The 23221-nt window shown below is 39.5% G+C and overlaps 1 protein-coding gene across 3 annotated transcripts in view; it reads left to right on the forward strand.

The window, feature by feature from the left end:
• The first annotated feature begins 87 nt into the window (after positions 1–87).
• The window catches only part of TXLNB (taxilin beta), a 36830-nt gene continuing 13696 nt past the window's right edge, over positions 88–23221 (forward strand). Inside the window, exons 1-6 of one of the 3 annotated variants that reach the window (XM_024739408.1) lie at positions 88–158; positions 2389–2841; positions 9380–9471; positions 14761–14931; positions 18904–19098; positions 20917–21036. In XM_024739408.1, coding sequence (XP_024595176.1) covers positions 2403–2841; positions 9380–9471; positions 14761–14931; positions 18904–19098; positions 20917–21036 — 1017 coding nt within the window. In that variant the 5' untranslated portion in view covers positions 88–158; positions 2389–2402. The remainder of the gene's footprint in view (positions 159–2388; positions 2842–9379; positions 9472–14760; positions 14932–18903; positions 19099–20916; positions 21037–23221) is intronic. The other 2 variants (XM_024739409.1, XM_024739410.1) reach the window with 2 other exon arrangements.

Consider the following 23221-nt stretch of genomic DNA (forward strand, 5'->3'; position numbering starts at 1 on the left):
GTGTGTGTGTGTGTGTGTGTGTGTGTGTGTGTGTGTGTTTGGTTTCTCTCTCCCTAGTAAGAACTCAGCCCCCGCCTGTCTCCTGCTGTTGCTGCTGCTTGACTAGCTTGCTGCCTCTCGCCTCTCCTTTCTCTCTCTGCTTAGCACCTTGCCTTCTGGTAAGTATGACAAACACTCCCCCGAGCCCTGTGAGATGATGTAGGGTGCGGTTTGTGGTGTTCAAAACTTGCAACTTTGAGACTGCCAGTGAACTGTTGAAGAACTTTCCATTGTTTTATTTACAATTAAAATGTGTTGCTCAGGAAGGGATGTATGTGTGGTAATCTGTTGGGACTGCCAGGACAAGTGAAAACTTCTCTCTCAGAGGAGGCAAAAGATGGGCAATGAAGTTTATAGAAGATAAAACAGAAATAATTTCTTGCTGTAAAACTGATTGATATAGAAAGAGAATTTAAAAGTAACAGAGTTCTTTGACTGTTTTTTTCCTCTTGTGGATTTGTTTTGAGGCTACTTTTAGGAATCGAGTTGTCCTGTGGTTTACAACAATTCAGTTATTCTGTTTTAAAGTAAATGTGGAGCATGAGTTTAAAGGAGATCCATGGACTTAATATAAAAAAATCAATGATTATGGCCTCTGATGAATGAAGAATAAATCAAATACAAACAAAACGCTTGCATTTAGACTAACCACACTAAAATTCCTATGGACAATCGGTTTTAAATTCATTGCTTTAAAGTTTGGTTTACTTTAGATTTTATTTCATCCTCAGGAGGCTTCCTAACACTTTAAAACCCACATATGGATTTAAACCAATAAATGTTTACTGTTTTCAATTTGATTTAAAAAGTATTCTCTTCCCTTGATTTCCAAAGATGAAGTGCTAAAGGCCAGGGCTCCTTTTAGAAGAGCTTAAAATAACTTCTGGCTGGACAGCAGGTGCCATGTGTCTTTCTCCAAGTTCAGGGGAAGCATAAGTTATATATAGATGTGTGTGCCCAACAAGCAGGGGTCAGGATAAAGAATTCCAGTGATGAAGACAACGAAGCTGTTTACTGCATCGTTTGATAATAAAGATGGTGAATTAAAATAAATGAGAGAAAAAAGTACTTCCTTCAAAGTTAATGGTGAGGGCCACAGGTAGGTGGCAATGTCTGTACATTGAATTTTCTGTTCTTGTTTGCATTCGAGCATTTGACATTGCCTGCCCTAAGAACCAGAGGAGGAAGCTGCATAGTACATGGAGCAGTATGTTTTAGTTTTCGCTCTCATGCCACCACAACAGCAAAACCTGTGTGTTATTAGGACCCTGTCGTAACTGTATGCTGCTAATTAGCAGCATCACCATTAAATATTATTTACAAATAAAGTGCACCATAACTTAAAGGTCTAAGCCAAAGGTACTGCAACACTAGAAATGGTGATAGCCAGAAACCCTCAGCCCATTCCTCACCCCCTATTTCCAAAGAGCCCGTATGATACCTGGATTATTCCCCTAGTTCATTCCCTCCCTGCTTTTTAGACATTTCTATTTCTTAAAAAGTATTGTTATCCTAGAGCTCCTTGACTGAGACAAGAAAGTTGTAATCTGTTTTTTTTTCTAAAAGAAAGTCAGTTTTTATATCAGAACAAAAAGGTACAGAAACCCAAGGAATTGTTATTATGAGCATCACCACGTTTCCATACAAGTTCGTTAGTTAATTTATACCTTTCCTCATTCTCTCTTATTCCAAAAATGAGGCTGGTTTGAACCTCAGAAAATAAAAAGTGTTTTTCTGATTGATAATTACATGTTGCTCATTTGGGAAAAGGAAAATACCAGACAAGCAAGTATCTCCTGTATCCAATATAATAATTCATTTATATTAATGGACGCATACTAATCAATATGGATTAAAATAGAGTTTAGAATGTTATCATTATGAATGATTTTAGTAAGGTCAATGGCTCTTGTATTCAATGTTTTAACTTTGGGGAAAAATGCACCAATTTAAATTTAAACATTAAATGTATACATCTATGTATTTATAACGATGTATTTGTAAATCTACATAGAATTATATAAGAGAATGGTAACACAGACTGGCTATTCTAAGCAAAATGACAAATATGACCATGAAAAACGGTATCTTGAATTACTCTGTTAACATCAGTAATAGGAGATACTATCGGAATTTAAAGACCAAAACCAAAAATATGCTAATGGTATGACTCGATTTGGAAAGATTTTTCTCACTGTTCCTACTCAACTAATTGCAATATTGATGGTTTGTGGAAGTACATTCATTCTATGTTAGAAACTGTAATTAGTAGGTGCCCATGTGGGAATAGCCTTACCATTTACCTGTAACTGGGTTAACCACATCAACGCTGGCTGTGCTTACCACCAGATACCACTCCCAGTATGGAGACCAATCAGTCTGTACAGCTGTCGGGGGAGCCACAGTCAACACCTGTGGGGGACAGTTCAGTATCGCCCAGTCAAAATGGCCTTGAGAAGCAAGATGATCAGGATTCCTCAACCCCACTCCTAGCACCTGAGGAGGAGGCAGGTGTGCAGCCTGAACAGGGAGCCCATGATATCTCTGAAGAACTGAACCGACAACTGGAAGACATCATTAACACGTACGGGTCTGCTGTCGGCGCGGCAGGGAAAGAGGGTCCCACCACGGCCAAGGAGCAGCCTGAGAACACAGCACCACCTGACAATGAGGACAGGGCCTGCGAGGAGGCCGCTGAAGAGATGGAGAGAGAATCTCCGGCCTCTGGAGAGCCGCCCACATCCAAAGAGCCTGTCAGCAATAAAGAGCAAAAACTGGAGAAGAAAATTCTAAAAGGATTAGGCAAGTAGTTACGTTCTAATGTATGACTTTTCTTTGAATTATTCCTAAAAAGGGGCACTTCCTCCAATCTTGCTAAGAGCCACATCTCATACCTGGATTTTACCACAATAGCTTCCTTCAGGATCACCAGTACCTTACTGTACTTATCCTCAGCCCCTTAGTAGTGTGTTCCATTACTACATATACAAAATATTTTTTAATTTAACAAAGCTCTTCAGAAATGTATTAATTATAGAATGTTGAAAATCTCAGAAAACAATTTTACTCTCATTAGTTCACTGGTTCAGCAAATATTTACTAATGCCTAGTCTTTATGAGGTACACAAAGATAAAGAAGTCTTTGGTTAAGGAGCTCTAGGTCTGGAGAGAAAAATAAACATGTACACTAATTGTTATACAGGATAAGTGCTACAACAGGCACAGGGAAATTGTTAGGAGAGCATGGAGGATTGGTAACACCAAAAATGGATGTGAAAGAAGGATGAGAGAGTTAATTTTTTAGCTATAAGTGAGAGCATGTTACTGCACATAGGAGCGTCCCTCTACTTGTCTTGGTGAATTTCACCGAAACACTCACTACAATCACCACCTCCTATGTGATACATTCCCTGACATGCCCAGGTAGAGTTAGCATCACCTTCCGTCGTTCTCCATGAAATTTTCTGCAGCAATCATTTGTTTATATACCTGCCTCCCAAGCTGGAGGGAGAATCTATTGAGACAGTGGTCACATCTTTCTCGTTTCTGGAAGACAGTGTGGAATAGTAAAAGATCATGGGCACTGGAGTCAGACTCCAGTGGACAAGTTACGTGTAAACCCCAAAGTATGTCTATGCTGTCATAGGACCTCACTTTGGCGCGTGAAACCACTGCTGGCAACGCTTTCAAGAAGAGCTAAAGGACACATTCAGACAGCTACTTTACCTACTTAGCATAAAGATTAACCCAGATAACACCAAGTTCTAAAGTGCAAGATTAGAATCACTTTAGTGTTTTGGAACTCTGGGAAACAGAATAAAGTTGCTCTGTGTTACAGAGCTATTTTTTCTTCCCTATCCAAGGCATCTCAGAAATAACCTTTTACATTAGTCATTGTTAAACTTTCCATAAGATAAAACAAAATCACATCGCAGAGGTAAATGATTTTAAGTATTCCTAACCAGGAAAGTTCTTTGGCTTTATCACTTTGAAACTACTTCTACATAGGAATTCCTATGTGTTATAATGGGGGGATAGGTATGAAGAAAGCAGGGGTGAAGTTAAACATGACCAATTTTGGTTTCTATTCTGTCTTCCATGAGTTATTTCAAAGTCTGTATTAACCTCATACTTACCAAATAATCAAAAAAATTCTTAGAGAAAGAAAAAATTTCACAACTAATTCTGCCACTTTCAATAAGTTACCAAAGTTCAACTGAATGTTTATCAGAACCAATGTTTGTGATCAGAGTGCCCAGGTGGGTCCACTCTAATTACATGTGTATAAGCTGCTGACACTTTGATGCTGTTCCTCTGAACACTATCAGTATATTCTTCTAAACACTGTACTATTTCAGCTATATTATGAGTTAAAACAATATTTTTTTTAATTAATTAATTATTTTTGGCTGTGCTGGGTCTTCGTTTCTGTGCGAGGGCTTTCTCTAGTTGCGGCGAGCGGGGGCCACTCTTCATCACGGTGCGCGGGCCTCTCACTATCGCAGCCTCTCTTGTTGCAGAGCACAGGCTCCAGACACGCAGGCTCAGTAGTTGTGGCTCGCAGGCCCAGTTGCTCTGCGGCATGTGGGATCCTCCCAGACCAGGGCCCGAACCCATGACCCCTGCATTGGCAGGCAGATTCTCAACCACTGCGCCACCAGGGAAGCCCAAAACAATATTTTTAAGCTAATTTAAATATTTTAAACATCATTTCAATTATCTGCAAGTGGTTTTAACAGGTTTCTTGGCTATTTTTCAATTAAATGATACTACACTATGGTCTAGACCAATGATTTCAAACTTACTGTGCATTGGAATCAAATGCAGAATTTGTCAAAAATGCTGTTGCTGAGCAGAGAGATTCAGAATTGGTAGGTGTGGACTGGGGCCAAGGCACCCTGGGTAACTCTGACACAAACAGATTGCGGAAGCAATGGTTCTGATGCTTCAGAAAGTTCTTCCTCCACCCATTTGGAGAAAATATAAAGTGCCGGCTGTGGTCTTCTTTTAGAAACTATTTGAAGCTTTTATAGAATATTAGTATGTCATTCAATCCATACCTGAAGATGTATCTCTAGTCTTTGCTTACATATTTGATCAAAGATGAGTCTTTAATTATTGTATGTTTATCAGATAACATTTGCTTTATTGATACATTTGAGATACTGAAATGTTCTGACTCAATAACCCCAAATTTTCCAAAGTATATACTTTGGGATATTTGAGATTTCAGACCAAGCTTGTTTCCTAACTGCCAGAATTCTCTGACCTCTAATATATACAATAGTGAAAAATCTCCAATAGTGATGGGCACAGTTTACAACATTTCCTAAATTTATTGGACCAAAAACACCCATCTTTCACAGAACACCTCTGAATATTTGGGAAATGTCTCTACAACCCAAGCACTCAAGACTTGTTTTTCCTTTACAGGCTGCATATCCTCCCACAGTTAACATATTATACACTGGAGCAGCTGGGGGAACACTTTAAAATCTCTTTAGTTGGTGGAATCACTTTCTCCTTGGCATTGACCAAAACAAAAAACAGATTCCACATTAGACAGCACCATGACATGTCCTCTTAACATCTAAGTGTCCCCCTTCCTTCCCCCACCATGTTCCAGCTCACAAGTGTCTTATTAATCTCTTCTCTGTCAACGTTACATGGGCTGCACAAGTCCCACGTAGTAAGAAGCACAAAACAATGATAAAATGTAATATCCCTTCTGATATTTAGATTGATAACTGATTGAGTAGGAATTCATATGTTTGAAGCATAAACCCACGAGAAAAACAAAGCTGATCCACAGGTCCATTCTGAGCTCAGAATCTATCTAGTCAACTCACTGATTTACTGAGAGGGAAATTAAAGCCTAGAGAGTTTTAAAGTCTGCCCCCAAAAATTATTCCACTAATTGATGTGGTTGTGAGATTAGCCATAAAGAAAGCAAGGTGCAGACCTGAAGTCACTAATATTACAGGGCCAAAGATATATAAAAATAATTGATATGTTGGTTGAGGAGCATTTAATTGAGCTACAGTTCAGTTAATTGGTTTCATCTTTCCAGTGACAGGTGAGTTTCAGTTCTACCTTCTGAGTAGCATCTTGACTAGGACATTGATTTTCTAAAATCTTTTCGGCCATTGACTTACTCTGCCTTAGAATGGTCACCTTCCCAGGTAGTCTATTTTATAAGATTTTAGCTTGATTTTTTTTCTAGTTTCACTCTGAGAAGGAAATAAACTGTTGCTTTGATATAAATACTAAATTTTCTGGAAGAAATGGTAGAAAACCAGAAGAATTTAGGAGAGAGAGAATCCACAGAGACTGAAGGGTCCATGAGTAGATTCATAGAGAAGCTCAAACTTAGGCCAGATCCTGAAAGGAAAGGAGGGTTTAGAGGAGTAAGTGAAGTAAGAGAAAAAAAAAATTTGTCTTGGGCAAAATGATGAGTACTTTCTTCTGACCCAAGTTGGGAATGGATGTATTTATTTCTTACTGCTTTTTCTGATATTATTCTTTTTTATTGTAAGGTTTTGCTTTATTTTGTTTTCCCTGGAATAATCTCCTCATTATTAGGCTCAAAGTTGTTTTCTTTTTAAGAAAGTTTTCTTTACAGTTATATCTAAGAAATTGCTAGCACCTTGAACACATAAAGCCGATTTTTCCTCTTGTGTCAGACACTGTCACCAAATGACCCCATTTCCTAAAATTGTAAATTATAGCCTTTCTTAGAAGATGAGTGGGTCTCTGTCTATCCCCCTCCTCAACATAATCCCACACAGCACTCTAGTCCAGTGAAACCAATGTAAGTTTACAAATTAAGCTCTCTGATGTTACAAAGTTACGTATTCCATACATGCTTGTCTCCAGTTTCTTGGATTTTTTTGTTGAAATCATTTTTGAAGGGCAGACTGATGCATCTGAATGTTAAACTTCTATACAAAATAAGAGAATATGAGAGCAGAAAGACACCTCAGTGAGTGTGACAATTAAAAAAAAACAAAAAACACCTGTTCTCATCATTAAAGAAAACAAAAGGGGGAGAAGATACTGAATGTGGAGAGAAAAAGAGGGCCACTGGACTCACTCAAGACACGATACGGTTTTCTATGTTGATACTCACACTGAGAGGTATGCTAAGCATACATTAAATGTCACAGGGGAGGGGAAGACCTGTCTTTCCTCTAGCTGATCACAGAGTTGTCTTCTGGACAGTGTTTACTTGACTTACATGATATTAGTGCACAGGTTGGCTTTGTTCCATTATTACCAAGATTTACTAAACACTTGCCATGGGCCAAACACTGTGTGGGGTCCTGGGCCAAATCTGACCAACAGTGCAGTCTCTTGCCTTTAATGGATGATCCTCCAACTCAGGACAGCAGTCATCATGTGAGCACAAACTGAAGACAAGGGTGAGGGGATGGCCTGACCAACACAAGTCTGTCCCTGCTGCTACAGAAATCACTCAAAGCCACGCCTGGTGGCGGCGGAGCGCAGAGCTTACCAGTTTAAAGGCAGTGTCATGCCACAGGCCATATTGGATTGCTGGTGGGGCACCGCTCACCCCCACCTTCTCCCCTGTCTCAGACTGTGTCTCTAATCTGAGCTGATTCACTGGGCAAATATAGATGAAACCAGCTGTTAGGAATGAGGTCACTTTTTTCAAAAAAAGTTTCCTTTAATTTCTCTAGGTTTCCCTGGCATCAAAATTCCACATGGGAGTGGAGTGCTTTAGAGCAAGTAGACAAACCTTGGATTCAAGCCTTGGCTCTGCCAGTACCGATTATGTAACTTTGGACTTCTCTGGGCTTTCGATTCTTAATCTATAAAATTAACAGTTGTCTGGGTGCTCTTTGAAGTTCCTTCTAGACCTAAAGTTCTTTGATGCCGTTAGAGTTATCAGTTTGAGCAAATGAAAATACAAGCTGCCCAGGGAACTTTGAATTTCAGATAAACAAACCATTATTTTTTACTACGAGTGTGTCCCATGTCCTGTACTTCATCTGGCAATCCTAATTCCATGATATATCTGCCTCTCCAGGATGAAAGCAAAAATTCCAGCAAAGGAGACATGGCTGTTCTTGGGGGAGAGGTTGTCAAAGTTGTTAATATTCTTAAGCAGATTTATATCAGGAAACTTGGGCTCCACTGTATGGTCTGACCTCCCAACCCTGATTAGAAAGGGTGGCTGTCACAGGTGGGTGAGGATGGGGAAGCTGCTCCACCTTGGCCCTACTGTTTGCAAAGATACATTCAGTGGTACATACACGTAGGCCTCAGGGTCTGGCTCCTGCCTACAATGCTCAGCCCAGTGGGCACTGAAAGACAAGATTTCCAGGCATCACAGAAAGGCTAACCAGGCAGTTTGAGCTGAAGAGGACAAAAGGAAGAACAATGGGGAAAGAAAAGAAAGAATCTGAGGCTTACTGTCAAATAATCATGAACAGATGAGTTTTTAAATGTAGCATAAACTCCAGCTGGAAACAAAATAAAACTGCCAACAGAGATTAAGGCCTGGGTGAGAGAAGGGAAGACCCAGGGAGGCTAAATCTGCAGCCAGAGAGACACAAAAAGGCCTGTGAAAAAGGCCCTGCATGTCTTGGGTCCATTTTCTCTATATTTTGACTTTATTCCCCACTTGTTAGGAAATACAATCAGAGTCATTCCACCCAAACTTCATGGAGTAGGCTCATGCACAGAAACAAGAGAATTGGTCCCCCCCCCCCACAAAAGAGCAAAGAGGTACTAAAGGAACAAAACCAAAAAATGGGCAGACTAAACTGTCATGTTTCTCTGCTTTGGGCTGGAATTTTAACAGCTCCATGTATTAATGCTGGCTGTTTCACAGTAGTCAGATACTTGGATAGGCTGGTTTGCTTCTTTTCTTAGATAATTAACATGGGGAAGTGGATGATTTATTCTTTCATAAAGTCAGTGTTTTTTATTCTTTTGAGTATTTTCAGAATGTTCAAAATCCCTTGGAATATTTAGAACATGGGGGGAAGTAACAAGAATGGATTCTTGGGATGAAAATTTGGGGACTACCCTTATTATAGCAGACATTTATTGAGAATCTACCATGAGCCTGACACTGTACCACACATTTTTACAAACTTCTCATCTAATCACTTATTCTGCAAAATAGGTATCATTCCTTCATACAGGGGAAAAAAAACAAAATTACATCTGCGGCTCAGACAAGTGAAGTGGCTTGGCCAAGGTTGGATAGCAGCTAACAAGCAGACAACCTGAGATTCTAACTCTTATCATTTGACATCAAGTTCAACACTTATTTTTTAAAATGTCTTTATGGTCTTTGTTTTCTTTTAAGGCAAAGAAGCCAATCTGCTAATGCAAAATCTGAACAAGTTGCAAACTCCTGAGGAAAAGCTTGATTTTTTATTCAAGAAGTATGCTGAATTGGTAAGTTCTTGGATTAGCCCTTTTTGTCAGAAAGATTCAAGTTCTGGTTAGAGCTGAGAAAAGGATGCTGTTAGTTTTTCAGGTATATCATTATAGCTGGTTACCTCAGACAAATCAAAGCCAGGATTCATAAAGGCAGAATTTTAAAAAAAGAAAGAAATAAATAAAAAGAAACAGGAAAACTGAGGAATAACAGCAAAAGGAAGAAAGAGGATACAGTTGGAGTCTACTCCACCTTCAATTATGTGCATAATTTGGGAGATGGAAGAATCATAATTAAAAATTGTGAATACTTAAAAGTTCTTTTTGCCTTTGCAATAAAACAGAAATATACTAGAATAAAGGCAAACTTTCATCCGGTCCTTGTACACAGATTTTTTGAGGGGGTGGTCCCCTCAAGAAGGCAGAGGGTTGAGTTAATCCCACCCCTCAGTTTGTGACACATTCTCATTTATTCTTGATGACTTTATTGATTGATTGATTCATTCATTCTCTTTGATCTACATTCTTCTCCTTGTCCCCCACGATGGCAAAGCATTTGACATGGATTGTTTTGTTTCCAGTTATAGGTCCTCCCATGCAGTCTCCCTCTCTATAAGGTAGGACCACTGGCAGGAAGGGAAGCCACTCCCAGACTTCAGAGAATCTGTGAAGTGGATGGTCTCCTCGCCAGTACTCTTATAATAGGCCAGTTGTAAGAAAGAGGAGGGTTTAGTGAAGCCAGCCCCCCTAGTTTCAGTGAACCCTCACAAAAACTGGCTAAAGGAGTAGCACCTGAGGTCCGTGCACCACCCCTGAGGTGTACGAGACCCACTGAGGAGATGTGGTGTCCTCTCAAGTGAGACTGGGCAATGTACCTCTCTCTCATTTCTGCTTCTTTCCCTCATTTTTTTCCACTTTCTTATTTCTTTTGGAGAAGCAGTGACAGGAAAATGAAACTTAAGCCCCTACACACAACAAAACAATTCCTCCAGGCAGTAGATTGAACTGCCCCTGAAGGCAGATTTACCTTACAGCAAAGAAGCTTAAAGAGTCAGCGCCTCTCACTTGTATGGGCCCCTCTGAGGCCCTGAACATAATTCTCTTTTTTAAATTTTTTCCTTTTTTTTTTTTTAAAGGTCTCCAAAACTGAGACCCACAAACCCCTCAGGTCTCTGGCTGCACCTTATCCCTATTGATGGAGTAGAGTTTAGTGAGTGACTTGTTTTCCTTCTTTTTTTACTCTAATTTTAGCACTGTGATCCCTATTTATTCTTTCCTTTCTTCCTTGTACCTCAATGCGTCCTGTTATGCTGAACTGTCATGCAACAGACCCAGAGAAATTCTGAAACCCTGAATGACTAGTGATTGCTTAACTCTACCAACAATACTTTTATTTTTTAATCACATAAACCACATCACAATAATATAAGGAAAATGCTGAATATACAAGTAAAAATATCTCTAATCCTACAATCTAAAACACAATCGTTGATTTATCTGTCTTCCTTTCCAGTTCTGCCATACATTCAGAGATACCTTTTGTATAACTACCATCATAAGGTGCATATAATTTAGTATCTGTTTTTTTGGCTCATATGACAGACATTTTCCCATGTACTCTGTAGTCCTCATAATTATATTTTGTCACAGCTATGTAATTTTCCATTAATTGACTTTATCTACTGGTTCTCTAATTTGGGGACATTTAGACTCCTTCCAGTGTTTGTTTTACCAAACATTCAGGCAGTGAACATCATCATGCATGAGGTCTGTTCGTTCTCTTTTATGATCCTAGGAAAAAGTTTCAGAATTGGGATTACTAACTCAAGCAGTATAAATGCTTTTTTTAATGGCCATATTGTTTTCCAGAAGAATGGTAGAAATTTATAAAGCAAGTATTAGTGTATCAATTTTATTGCAACTTGTTTAACATTGGCTGTTAACCACTCATGAGCAATTTCAGTGCCATTAAATGGTAGGTGTCAAATTTAATATTTTTCCCCAAAATCTGGCCCCATCCTCACCTGTCCATCCTTACTCTTTTCAATAATTACTACATTGATTTCCCTTTGCCCTTCAATTTACTCACTCATACCAAGGCCATTCATATTTAGTTCCTAGTGCCATGTTCCATACTTGGATGAACCGGGCATCTTTCTAGACTACTACTACTTTATGGTGCTGTAGCCCCACAGCAGATTATTGGGAAAAAACCACTTACGCAGTCCTTCCAAGATTTTCTTCATGAGCCAGGGCTGTTCACCCTGGTCTCCAGGAACTCCCCAAGCCCACTCACTCTCCTAGCCAAGAAGTCAACCCCACAGAGGTTATTTTTCCAGAAATTCTACTCAATTCAAGTCTTACTATACTTTGGCATTTGTATCATACCCTATAATAAACTTTTAAACTCAAAATATCATTCTAGAAAAAATGAATAAGAGAAAATTGACCCCCAAACCCCATCACATATCCTTTTCAGAAAGGAAAAATTATGAAGAATTTCAATCTTTTACTTGGACACTTAAAAGCTATTTTCCCTGCTCACTGATTCAGATATTAATATAGAGAGTGTCTGAAATACAAGTGTTAACATAGAATAAGTCATTAAATTCAAGGCTGTGAATCAAACTGTCACCCTAGCTCACCCATCCTTACAGATTCTAAATCCTGTAATATCATCAACTATTGTATTTACTAATAAATAAGGATAAGTTCATTAATAAATAAGGACACCTCATGACTAAATTAAGAAATGACCTGGAAGAAATATTTTTTGCAAATTTCCTCCATTTAAAAGTAGTTACAACGTTACTAACTACTTGGCATTAATTTTACTTTTTTAACTTAATAGTAAAAAAGAAAGAGAGAACAAGAGAAATTCCAGATAAAAATCTTATATGCCTGTTAGAATTGTACAGAAGACACATGTCTAAGGGTATTATTAAATCACAAGGCCAGCATTTGACTGTAGTTGACCCAGCTGCAATACGTTTGCTTTCATTCATTAAGAAACCCCATATGCATTCACATAAATCTGAAGTATGGAACAAAATTAGCCACACTCTAAAAAAATATCGTCAGCAAGTTAAGGGGTTCTATTTAGAGCAAAGCAAGACAGACCTAGCTATATTTCAGATGTGTATGATCCTGCCTTAAAACTGGACCATTTAAATGGCCAGTGAGGTACAGCACAAATCCTCTCTTCCAACTTATGAAACACATGCAAGGTATCCTCCTCCTGGTGCTCAGATAAATCCACACATAGGGCAGTGTCCCCCAAACAAGGGAAGCTGTGCCAACCACGGGCCAGTAGGCAATGTCTCTGGAGAGACTCTGGATGTCACAGTTGGGGGTGCCACTGGCATCCGGTGGGTAGGGGCCGGGGATGCGGCTAAACAGCCTACAATGCAGGGGACAGCCTCCACAGCAAAGGACGATCTGTCCCCAAATGTCAACAGTGCTGAGGTTGAAAAACCCTGACAAATGGTTTAATCTTCCAAAGGTAAAGTCTGAACCAAAACGGCAATAACAATAACAACAACATATAAATGTCAAGAAAGGACAATAGGTCATGTAAAGTACGAACACAAGTATGAGAAGTTTCACCCCTGTCTAATAACTATGGTGCAAAATGAGATTAGCACGAGAAATATATAATAAAATATAATTGGTTTTCCAACTGAACCTCAAGAAGGATACCAATTTCAATCGATATTTATAGTAATATGGACTTAGTTTTTCCTGATGCTAATTCTCACTAATAAGTAAAAAATGTCCTGAAGTATGAAGATAGAATATCATGTATGAATAGCCCCAGCTTAATCTGGCAAGGGTTTATCATGGACATTTCAGGCTGATGGGAGGGAGGGAGGAAAGGATTAAAATAAGATGTAAACTGAAGAAAGTGTGACAGTCCTGTTCATCTAGTTCAGAAAGAACAAATGCTTTTTCAAGACAGGGTAACTGAGGCATGTATCAGGGCTCACACTGTGTGTGTATCCATTTGCATCTGGCTCTGCGAGGTACCAGGAGCACCTGGGGTCCAGAAGCACCCAGAGGCTCCCAGGCCTTTTCCTCTTCATTAGCCAACAAGGTCATTATTAGGACGAGTACCTTCCTGGCCTTTGCACCATTCAGGTTCTAAGGGAACTAAGTGCAGCAGAGGAGATGGGTCTGGAAAAAGGCTCCAGCTTGTTCGTGGCCACACTGATCATCAATCTGGGATCCACACTTCTACTACGCTAGTCTCTGGAGGCTGAACCCCCAATTCCCCCCATTCCAACAAGATTTCCGTAAAAATGTGTTGCCAAATTTACCAGACAAAAATACAGAACGCCCAGTTAACTTTGCATTTCAGGTAAACCAACAACATTTTTTTTTTAAGTAAAAGTACCTTCCATGCAATACTTTGGATATACTTTTACTAAAAACTTATTCACTATTTATTTGAAATTCAAATTTAACTGGGTGTCCTACACCTTACCTGGCAGCCCTACCTCAGAACTTTAGCATCCCGAGATGGAAAGCCCAGGGGTTCATTGGTTTCATTTTCCATGCCACCCCTGATTTTGATACTTCAGCTGTGGCTGCTGGAGAAGTGAGAGAAGAGGCCCCACCTGTGCTCAGCAGATACAAGTGTCATGGTTTATTCACCATAAGTACAGAGGGTGAGGGAGATGGGCAGGGAGCAAGGCTTGTTAAGGATACTTGCCATGTGTGCTGTTGGGTTGTGCAGTGGCTATTTCTGAAACTTTGGTGACAGATCATCAATCCTTAAGTAGTCGAGGGGTACATTCTCCGCTCCCCCTTTCTCATAACCACAGACTTCATCTTCCGTCTGCTAGGAAGCTGCTTTTCACTTTCCTTTTAAAAATAGTTACTAAAGCTTGTCTTGAGAAAGAATTGTGAAAACTAAATGTAAACCAAGCAGACACACCATTGACTATCCTCCTAACGCAAGGCATTATCATGAATTCTGAGACATGCTTCTATACTGACTGACTTCATTAGACTCAAGAAAGATAAAACTGTTTCTAGACCACCAAGAAGATCAAAGCAAAAGAGATCAATAATAAGAATGATGAAGGAAAAAAAACCCATAAATGTTATGCTCTTAAAACCATATCTACAAGTACTGCCAAGTTAACATTTATGAAGTTCTTTTGATTCCAGAGAGACAGTGATAATAGCAAAACATTTTCCAAACAACCATACAGCGGTCTTTAGGCGTTTCCTCTTTGGGTCCTTTTCTATCAACTCAACAGAGATCCCTGCCGTTTTCTTTCACATTTGCATCCCCACATCCAGCTGGATGAGCATCGCTCTGAGCAAAGGAAGTTAAAACTCCTACAGAAGAAACAAGCACAGGTCCAAAAAGAAAAGGACCAGTTACAAGGTGAACACAGCAAAGCTATCCTTGCACGAAGCAAACTGGAGGGTCTGTGCCGGGAGCTGCAGAGACACAACAAGACACTGAAGGTATGTGTCACCGAGGCCCCACATAACACACCTTCTTGCATGCTCTGTAGGCACAGGCTTCTGCTACTTACGGTAAGGTTGTGAGTTTTAGAATCAGAGAGAATTGGGTTCAAATACTAGCCCTGCCACTTGCTCACCTGTAACTTGCAATAAATTATTTTACCTCCCAAGCCTGTTACCTCATACATAAAATGAAGATTATATCAACTCTGCTGCGTGGTCAGGGAAAAATTAAATGAGGCCACACATGTAAGGTGCTCACATAGTACCTGATGTGGAGCAGACCTTTAGTAAAATGTGTGCCATTCCTCTTCCTTATGTTGAGTTTGTTTTGTTTTGTTTTTTAAGGTAGGCCTTAGTTCTACTCTTTAAAATACAAATTTATAAAAATTCAACATTTTTTGTACGATAATGAAATCTGCATGACATGAAATAAATTGACACAAAGCTAACTGACAGAATAAGGCAAGATTCAGAGCTAAAATGTCAATAGTCACCTGAAAAAAGAAGCTACTCGAAAAAACAGTGAAGCTCTTCAAGCTTAATTATTCAATCTAAAAATAATAGACTGATCACTTCAGTCAGTCTGCATGGGTTTCATTAATTACAGCGTAAGCCTCTAGCAGTGTGGTTAATTTGATTACACACAGACACTAGTTCCATCCAGTGAAGCAAGATGCAGGGCTCTCCAAGATAATACTGCATGCATCCACAATCCCCTTTCCAGCTGAAGATCCTAAAGCTTTTGACAAACAAGAATTAATTAGATAGCAATATTCTTGTGAGACAGTTATTATTACACGTGTTTAAAAGAAGATACTTTAAGATACAGAGAGATTAAGATCATCGCTAAGTTTTTACAATGGAGTTAGGAAGAAAAATGGAAGAGGATAATGGCTCCTCATATCCCAAAACTGTTTTCCGATATCTGGGAAATGAGAGGCCAGTGTGATGAACTCTAACTCTCAAATTACGAGTTGTAGGAGATGGGCTTCTGACATCTCTTTAATCATTGCACTGGGACAATCGAAACCCAGGTTATACGGGAATGGAGTCACCATCATCAACTTCAGATATGTAATCAAGTAATAGCACGCTGTGCTTACATAAATCTCCTGGCTTTCAGTAGTGTTGTATAGTAAGGAGATAAAAGTTAAATTTCCTTTAATGATGTGGATGGAATGATGTGGCTTGATCTCTTTGGACAGCATTCAATGACAGAATGACGCAAGTGGCAGGAGATCCTGTAGCTATACCCACACACCCTCGGTAATGGCTTCCAGTTATGGAAATGGAATTAAGTAGCATTATTATGCCAGGACTTATGCTGAGTGCTTTTACATACACATTAGGTGTAATGTTCCATAAGTAACAATTAGCTCTAGATCATTTATGTCTTTACTGAATTTTTGTCTTGTTGCTCTATCAATTGCTGAGGGATGGGTGTAAAAAATCTCCTACTGTAACTGTGAAATTGCCTACTTCTTTCTTTTAATTACATCAATTTTTGACTATAGGAATCTTCTAGTTCAAGCTATTCATATGTCTATATGTAAATTAATAATTTATTGATTCATTAAATAAACATACACTGAATACCCATGGATTGTGTCCCAGGCATAGCACTGGTTCTAAGATGCACAGTGATGCTTGAAAAGTTTTCTTAGTTATTTCAGATTTTGTCCCTCAATTTTCTTTGCATTATTGATTTTCACTTTGAATTTTGTGCATGATAAAGAAAATTTTATCTCAGACATTGTCCAAATGATTGCATTTTCTTTACCAGTGGACTCAAATTTTATGACTGCAGTACATTTATTTTTCTCTCATTGAAAAACAATGTAATGTAAAATGCAAGACGCCATTCTGTGGGCCAGGATTGGGTGCTATGATGGTCTGACATGTGTTTAATGCCATATTAACAGCCATACCTTCTTTCTCTAGCCAGTGGCCAGTGAAAAACTCAGACTTGCTGGGTAGCATGGGGTGGTCCTTTCATTTACTCATTCATTCATGGATGGAATAGTTATAAATGCAAATGACATTCAGATCATGGAGTATAATTCTACGACTAGGAGGTTGTTGGCTTCTAAACTAATCGGGAACAATAAGGAGACAATCACTATCACATGTATATTCAACTGCTCTTAACAGACGCCAAAATCACTTTTAGTGAAATACATATAGTAAGTGTTAGCATTCAAAGTTCAGGGAAATAACATCTCCGATAGTTAATTTCTTCAGATTAGGAAGTGTAGATTTCTTCTACAATATCCCTAAGAAATTTCCACTCAATAAATGTTTATACTATGAATAAAGTATTCTGATATCAGGAGTCATATTAGAGTTAGAAAATATGCAAATATTGTAGAAGAAAGGGGATACGTAATGATAAATTAAAATATTTCCAGAGCATGTATTTTCAGCATCAACTTTTATTTTGATCACATTATTCTACTGTAATAATAAAGATTTGCACAATTACTTGTTTCAATCGGCATTTCTTTTTAAAAATCCTGTTACATAATTTGATCACGGTAGGCAACTAAATGCAGTATAATTTTACTTGCCAACAATGAAGCAAGCTTTCATAATAACAATTAATCAGAACTAAAGGAATCCTAAAATGTCTGTAACACTTGTCAGCAGTGTCTCTATCTTTGGTACGATGTAGCAAGATTAAGCCCTTTTATTTTAAAAGAATGAGAGGAATAAGTACAACGCAAGTAATTCTCAATATAGATATGGGTAAAATTTGGGTACACTGTCAGTAGTTAGCAATGAAGGGGGACTTCTGATTTAGGAGAAAAGAGAACAGCAATGATATAAAAGTTAATTTTCAATTCTTAAATGTTAACAAAGTAGAAGAGAATATTAGATATTTCATTTTAGAGTTAAAGAAGACTTGAAACATAATATTGCTTTCAAATTCAAAATTTACACTGAACATTTCCATTACCCTATGAGACACAATGGATGATTGTTCCTTCAAAAAATATCCAGCATAGGGGACTTCCCTGGTGGCGCAGTGGTTAGGAGTCCGCCTGACAATGCAGGGGACATGGGTTGCACTCTGGTCTGGGGGGATGCCACATGCCGTGGAGCAAGTAAGCCCGTGCCCCAGAACTACTGAGCCTACTGAGCTCTGGAGCCCGCGAGCCACACTACTGAAGCCTGCGCGCCTGGAGCCTGTGCTCCGCAACAAGGGAGGCCACCACAAAGCCCATGCACCGCAATGAAAAGTGGCCCCCGCTCGCCGCAACTAGAGGGAGACCACGTGCAGCCACAGGGAGCCAACACAGCCAAAAATAAATACATAAATTTATATATATATAAAAAAATCCAGCATATTTTCTAAGATTTCCTTTTACATTCTTGAATTGCTGTAATTCATCTATGGTTATCTTAGTTTCCTTTTCAAGCTTTTTGATGAAAGTTCTTTTTTTTAACTAAAAAAAATTTATATTGTGATCACTTATATTTTAAAAACTTGGGCAATACAATTATGTGATTAATATGCCATCATTTTTATAGAGGCATAAGATCTATTGTTCTTCTTTCTATACCAAACCAAAGGAACACATGATATGTCCCATCAATCAGTAAAACCAAGTGGCCTTTTTTTCCAGGCTACAGCCAAGAGATCAGAACCTTAGGGCTGCATGTCTGTTAGAAATCCCTGCAGTTTATTCACTCAACAGGGGACCCGTTGTCTTTAAAACAAGCCTACTCATCGCCAACTATTAAATTCAAGGCCCTTGCTGCACCTGCTCTGAGTGACCGTGTATTCACAGCTGAAACCTTTGCTCAAGCATTTATTTTGGGGCTGAGCAATGTTATCTCTAGAGAGCTGAGGAAAAAACATCCTTCTTACCCTGCACACTAATCTCCTTTCATTGACCAAACCCTGAGTTCTGTAAACCCTGGTGCGTGTAAACCAGCATAACAAAAGAGTTTGCTTTCTATCCACAGGAGGAAACCCTTCAGAGGGCACGTGAGGAAGAAGAAAAAAGGAAGGAGATCACAAGTCATTTCCAGAGCACACTCACAGATATCCAGGCCCAGATCGAGCAGCAGAGTGAGCGAAATATGAAGCTCTGTCAGGAGAACACTGAGCTCGCAGAGAAACTAAAAAGCATCATTGATCAGTATGAGCTCAGAGAGGAGGTGAGAACCACATCAAACAACTTAGAAGCACTGCATATAAAACCAGATCTGGGTTGTGAAGGTGGGGAACTTGGTTAATGACAAAGTTATGGCCAGCCCTCTCGATTGATTAATATTTAGGATTGGATTTCTTTTACTAGCCAAAACAAAAACAGACAGTATTGCAAAGTACCTGGCTGAAAGGCATACAGGATTTCTTCAAAACTGGGATCACTGCAAAGCAAAGGTAACAAATAGAAAGTGGTGGGCCATGAACACAGTTATTCTTGAAAATAGTATTTCTCAGCCTTTTTGAAACTCTCTCTACAGAACCAAGAAATACCTCACACACTCCCTCTTAAGAATTACTATGTCACCTAAATTAAAAGTCTGCATTGTATATACCCCACAATCAAATAATATATAAAATATTACTATATAGTAAGAATGGCATTATTATTTATGCTTAGCTTGTGCCAGGCAATGTGCTAAGTATTATACTTTACATACAGTATGTCATTTAATTGTCTCAACAATCTTATGCACCAGATGATAACATATTATCCACATTTTATAGATGGGAAGCAGAGGCTACGAGATTCAATCACTTATCCATAGACACAAAAGCCAAAGAGTTTTGTTGTCAATGGTTTACATTAGGGGGACTATAAGGATCTTTTATTATTCCAAAATTAAACTTTAATATTCAATATGTTTTTAAGACTCCAGATGCCCCCTCAGGATTTTGATATATCATATCCCTTTTCCCATCCCACCCAAATTTTAAATATCTGCCTTAAAATGTAATATAAAATAGTCAAAGTAGCCCTGTTGGCAACATGCTAAGGTTTTATCAAGAAAAAAACCTGAGCCAATAGAAGGTGGTAATAGCAGTTAGGTAAATCAAGAAACTCCTCACAGTAAGCCATAATGCCATGCTACCGTTTTATCTTGTCACGAAGACCAATCCTGCTCCAAAGTGGAGGTTCAGGAGAAAACAAAACGGAAGGAGCTAAAAAGAAAATGTCCATACTCTTCAGAGAGATCTCATATGGGAATGGCCTGGTAGACTAGTTGTATATTCCTAGGATTGGTTCTAGGTAAGGCCCAAGGATGGAATTCCACATGCCCTCTTGCCAGTGGGACCTCCTAATGACCAAGAAATTCTCCACACTGAGGTAGAGTTGGAAGTTTCTCTTCACCAAGGTAGTCAAGAGGTCAAAAGGCATGGAGGAGGCAGTAGCACATCTACGTGTCAATTCACCTGTGACCCTCGGCCTCGTCTTGCCCACCAGCGAAACAGAGCTGATGTCAGGGGTTCCTGTTTCAGTCCCAGACCCAAGGCCACAGGCTGTTACCTCAGGGCTTCCTCACCACCCTTTGAGGCAGGCATGTAGAGGAGAATTCACCATGATAAAGTGAATTAATGTTGTGATTAAAAGTGGTTTTATATTCACAGAAAGCACCAAAATACCAAGTGATAGTGCTGTAGCCCTTGCAACATACATCATTGTCTGTGCTGCCTAGCATAATTACTAGCGCCATATCTAATAGTTACCAAATTTAGAAAAATACTGTTCGGACCTTTTGGAGTTAGCACTGCTGAACTCTGGCACCTCCACCTTTTGCAGCCACTTTTGTGTAGTGCAAAATGCAGGGGACTCCACCAATTTATGACTTTCATATAAAACCATAAGCGATGCCAATGCATTTATTCTCTTTTTTTTTAAATCTTAAAATCCAGCGAACACGTGTTTATGTCAACATTACTTTTTTTTTACATTGTTTTCAGCACCAATAATAAGTCAAGCTTCATAATGTGCACTTTATTTTTCTTAGCACCTGGACAAAATATTTAAACACAGAGAACTGCAGCAGAAGCTGGTGGATGCAAAACTCGAGCAGGCGCAAGAAATGATGAAGGAAGCAGAGGAGCGACACAAACGTGAAAAGGAATATGTACTTATCACCTGAGTCTGTGTGCTTGTCTGGTCTGCCTTGGGGTCAGAGAACCCCTGAGAATGTTGTTTCTGACAACAGTCATAGAGCACTAGACTGATGGAGAAAGAGCCTAAGCTTCCCTGGAGAATGAAATTGGCTAGCCCAGTAGGAAACACTGTACTACACTGTTTTTTACCTAAAACAGTCATGCACCCATTCACCAAACCTTTTCAAACACGTTTCATGAGCTATGCACCCTTCTAGGTGCTGGGGTGTAGCGGTGAACAAGAAGGAGAAGGCCACACTCCAGCATGAATCTAACTGGGAAGAGACGCAATAGACAAGAAAACAAATAAGGATAATTTCATATAATAGTAAGTGCTACTAGGGAAATAAGGAGGAACCTCGAATGGGGCAGAAGGAGAGGACCTACTTTAGACTGGGTGATTAGGAAGGCCTACCGAGAGGAGGACGCTTGAGCTGTGCCCTGCCTGATAAGAGGGAGGGAGTCAGAGAGGAGGTCTCCAGCAGCAGTGTCTGCAGAAGAGACAAAGATCCTAATGCTGGAACCGGCGTGGCATCCTCCAGAAATTGGAAAAGGTCAGGGTGGCAAGAGCAGGTTGACCCATGGGAGAAAATTTCAAAATAAAATTGTAGACCTAAACAGGGGCCAAATTGTATAGCTCTGTAAGCTTGAAATGTAGTTTGGATTTTATTCTAAATGTAATAGGAAAGTACTGGGTAGTTTTAGCAAAGGAAGTGACATGATCTGCTTTGCATCTGTAAAAGCTGAATTTGGCTCGTAGGTGGAGAGTGAACTAAAGAGGGACAAGAAAGCAAGAAGAGAGCTAGGCAGCAATCTGGGCAAGATCTGATGACGGCTTGGACTGGGGAGGTGGCAGTGGAGAAGGAGAGCTGGATGTGGATAAAAGTTATGTTTTTAATGTAAAACCAACAGGCAATGCTTTGAACAGGAAGATGGTGACAGCGAGGAAAGGAAGGAGTCAAGGATGACTCCTGAGTTTTTGGTTTAAGAAACTGAGTGGTGGCTTTTACTGACATCTCATTAACCCCAAACACTCCAAAACAGGTGAGAGAATTGAGGCTCAAAAAGGATATGTGACTTGTTTAAGGTCACACACTACTAAGTGACCGAGATGTGTTGGTCACGTCTCCAGTGTATCTGTCCCCAAAGCCCAAGCTCTGTGATAGTACATCACACTCAGAGATGTGTTTCAGAGGCATGAGTTAAAGCAGTGTCTGTTGCTGGGGAGAGAGAGATTTGACACAGTCAATGGACCAGTTGTTCAAATGTAGCCATTTAACAATTGATCACAAGCTCTGTATTTACCTAAAATCAGACTATAATCATTTCAATTTGTTAGAATAGGAATTTTTTTAAAACTTCGGTTTTCAAACTTGGCAACAAAAGGATAAATTCTGGAGAACATAACCTAGTGGACATTGCATAATTTCAAATCAGATGTCCATGTGCTCTTAATAAAAAGATTAATTGATTAAATCCATCTAAAACCTAGCTCTCAAAGTAAGAAGTAAAGCATTTATTTATTATTCAGAATCCAAGAAAACGGATACTCCACTGTTGATGTAATTACTCTCAGGTAAGATATGCTTCCTACAGAATATCAGTACCTTTGGTATTTAATATATGAGGCATGAGAGAGGAACAACTAGGAAAAGATTCATGTGAGAGAGACTGGGGGGCAGACACAGAGTGACTCAACCTTAGCAAGAAACTAGCATGCTGCCCTCTTTTCCTTCCCTGATTTAGCAAAACAGCAGGTACAAGTCAAAGAAAGGTAGTCTCCCTCAGTTCTTCAAAGCTAGCGGCTACCTTCCTGGGTTCCAGCTCTGACACTTCTTTTTGAAACTGATGAAATATCAAGTCAGAGCTGCGGGGTAGGGGAGGGACCGTTCTTCATTTCAAGAACAGGCAGCCTCCTTCTTCCTTCTTCATCGGGAACCACCCATCACAACAGGGCCCCTGTGTGTCAAGCAGGGGCCGGCCGTGTACATTGCAGCCACACAGCTCAGATGGCCAGAGGGGGCGCTGCAGGTCTTCCACTCCGCGGCTGCCTCAGACCTCTCTCTTAACAGTGAGTCAATTGTGCTTCTATAATAATTGATCCTCACTGCTCACTGGGAGGCATGGATGGACATATACAACCCCCTTTTACAAATG

This window comes from Neophocaena asiaeorientalis, unplaced genomic scaffold (assembly GCF_003031525.2).
Source record: "Neophocaena asiaeorientalis asiaeorientalis breed wild unplaced genomic scaffold, Neophocaena_asiaeorientalis_V1.1 scaffold162, whole genome shotgun sequence".
NCBI lineage: Eukaryota > Metazoa > Chordata > Mammalia > Artiodactyla > Phocoenidae > Neophocaena > Neophocaena asiaeorientalis.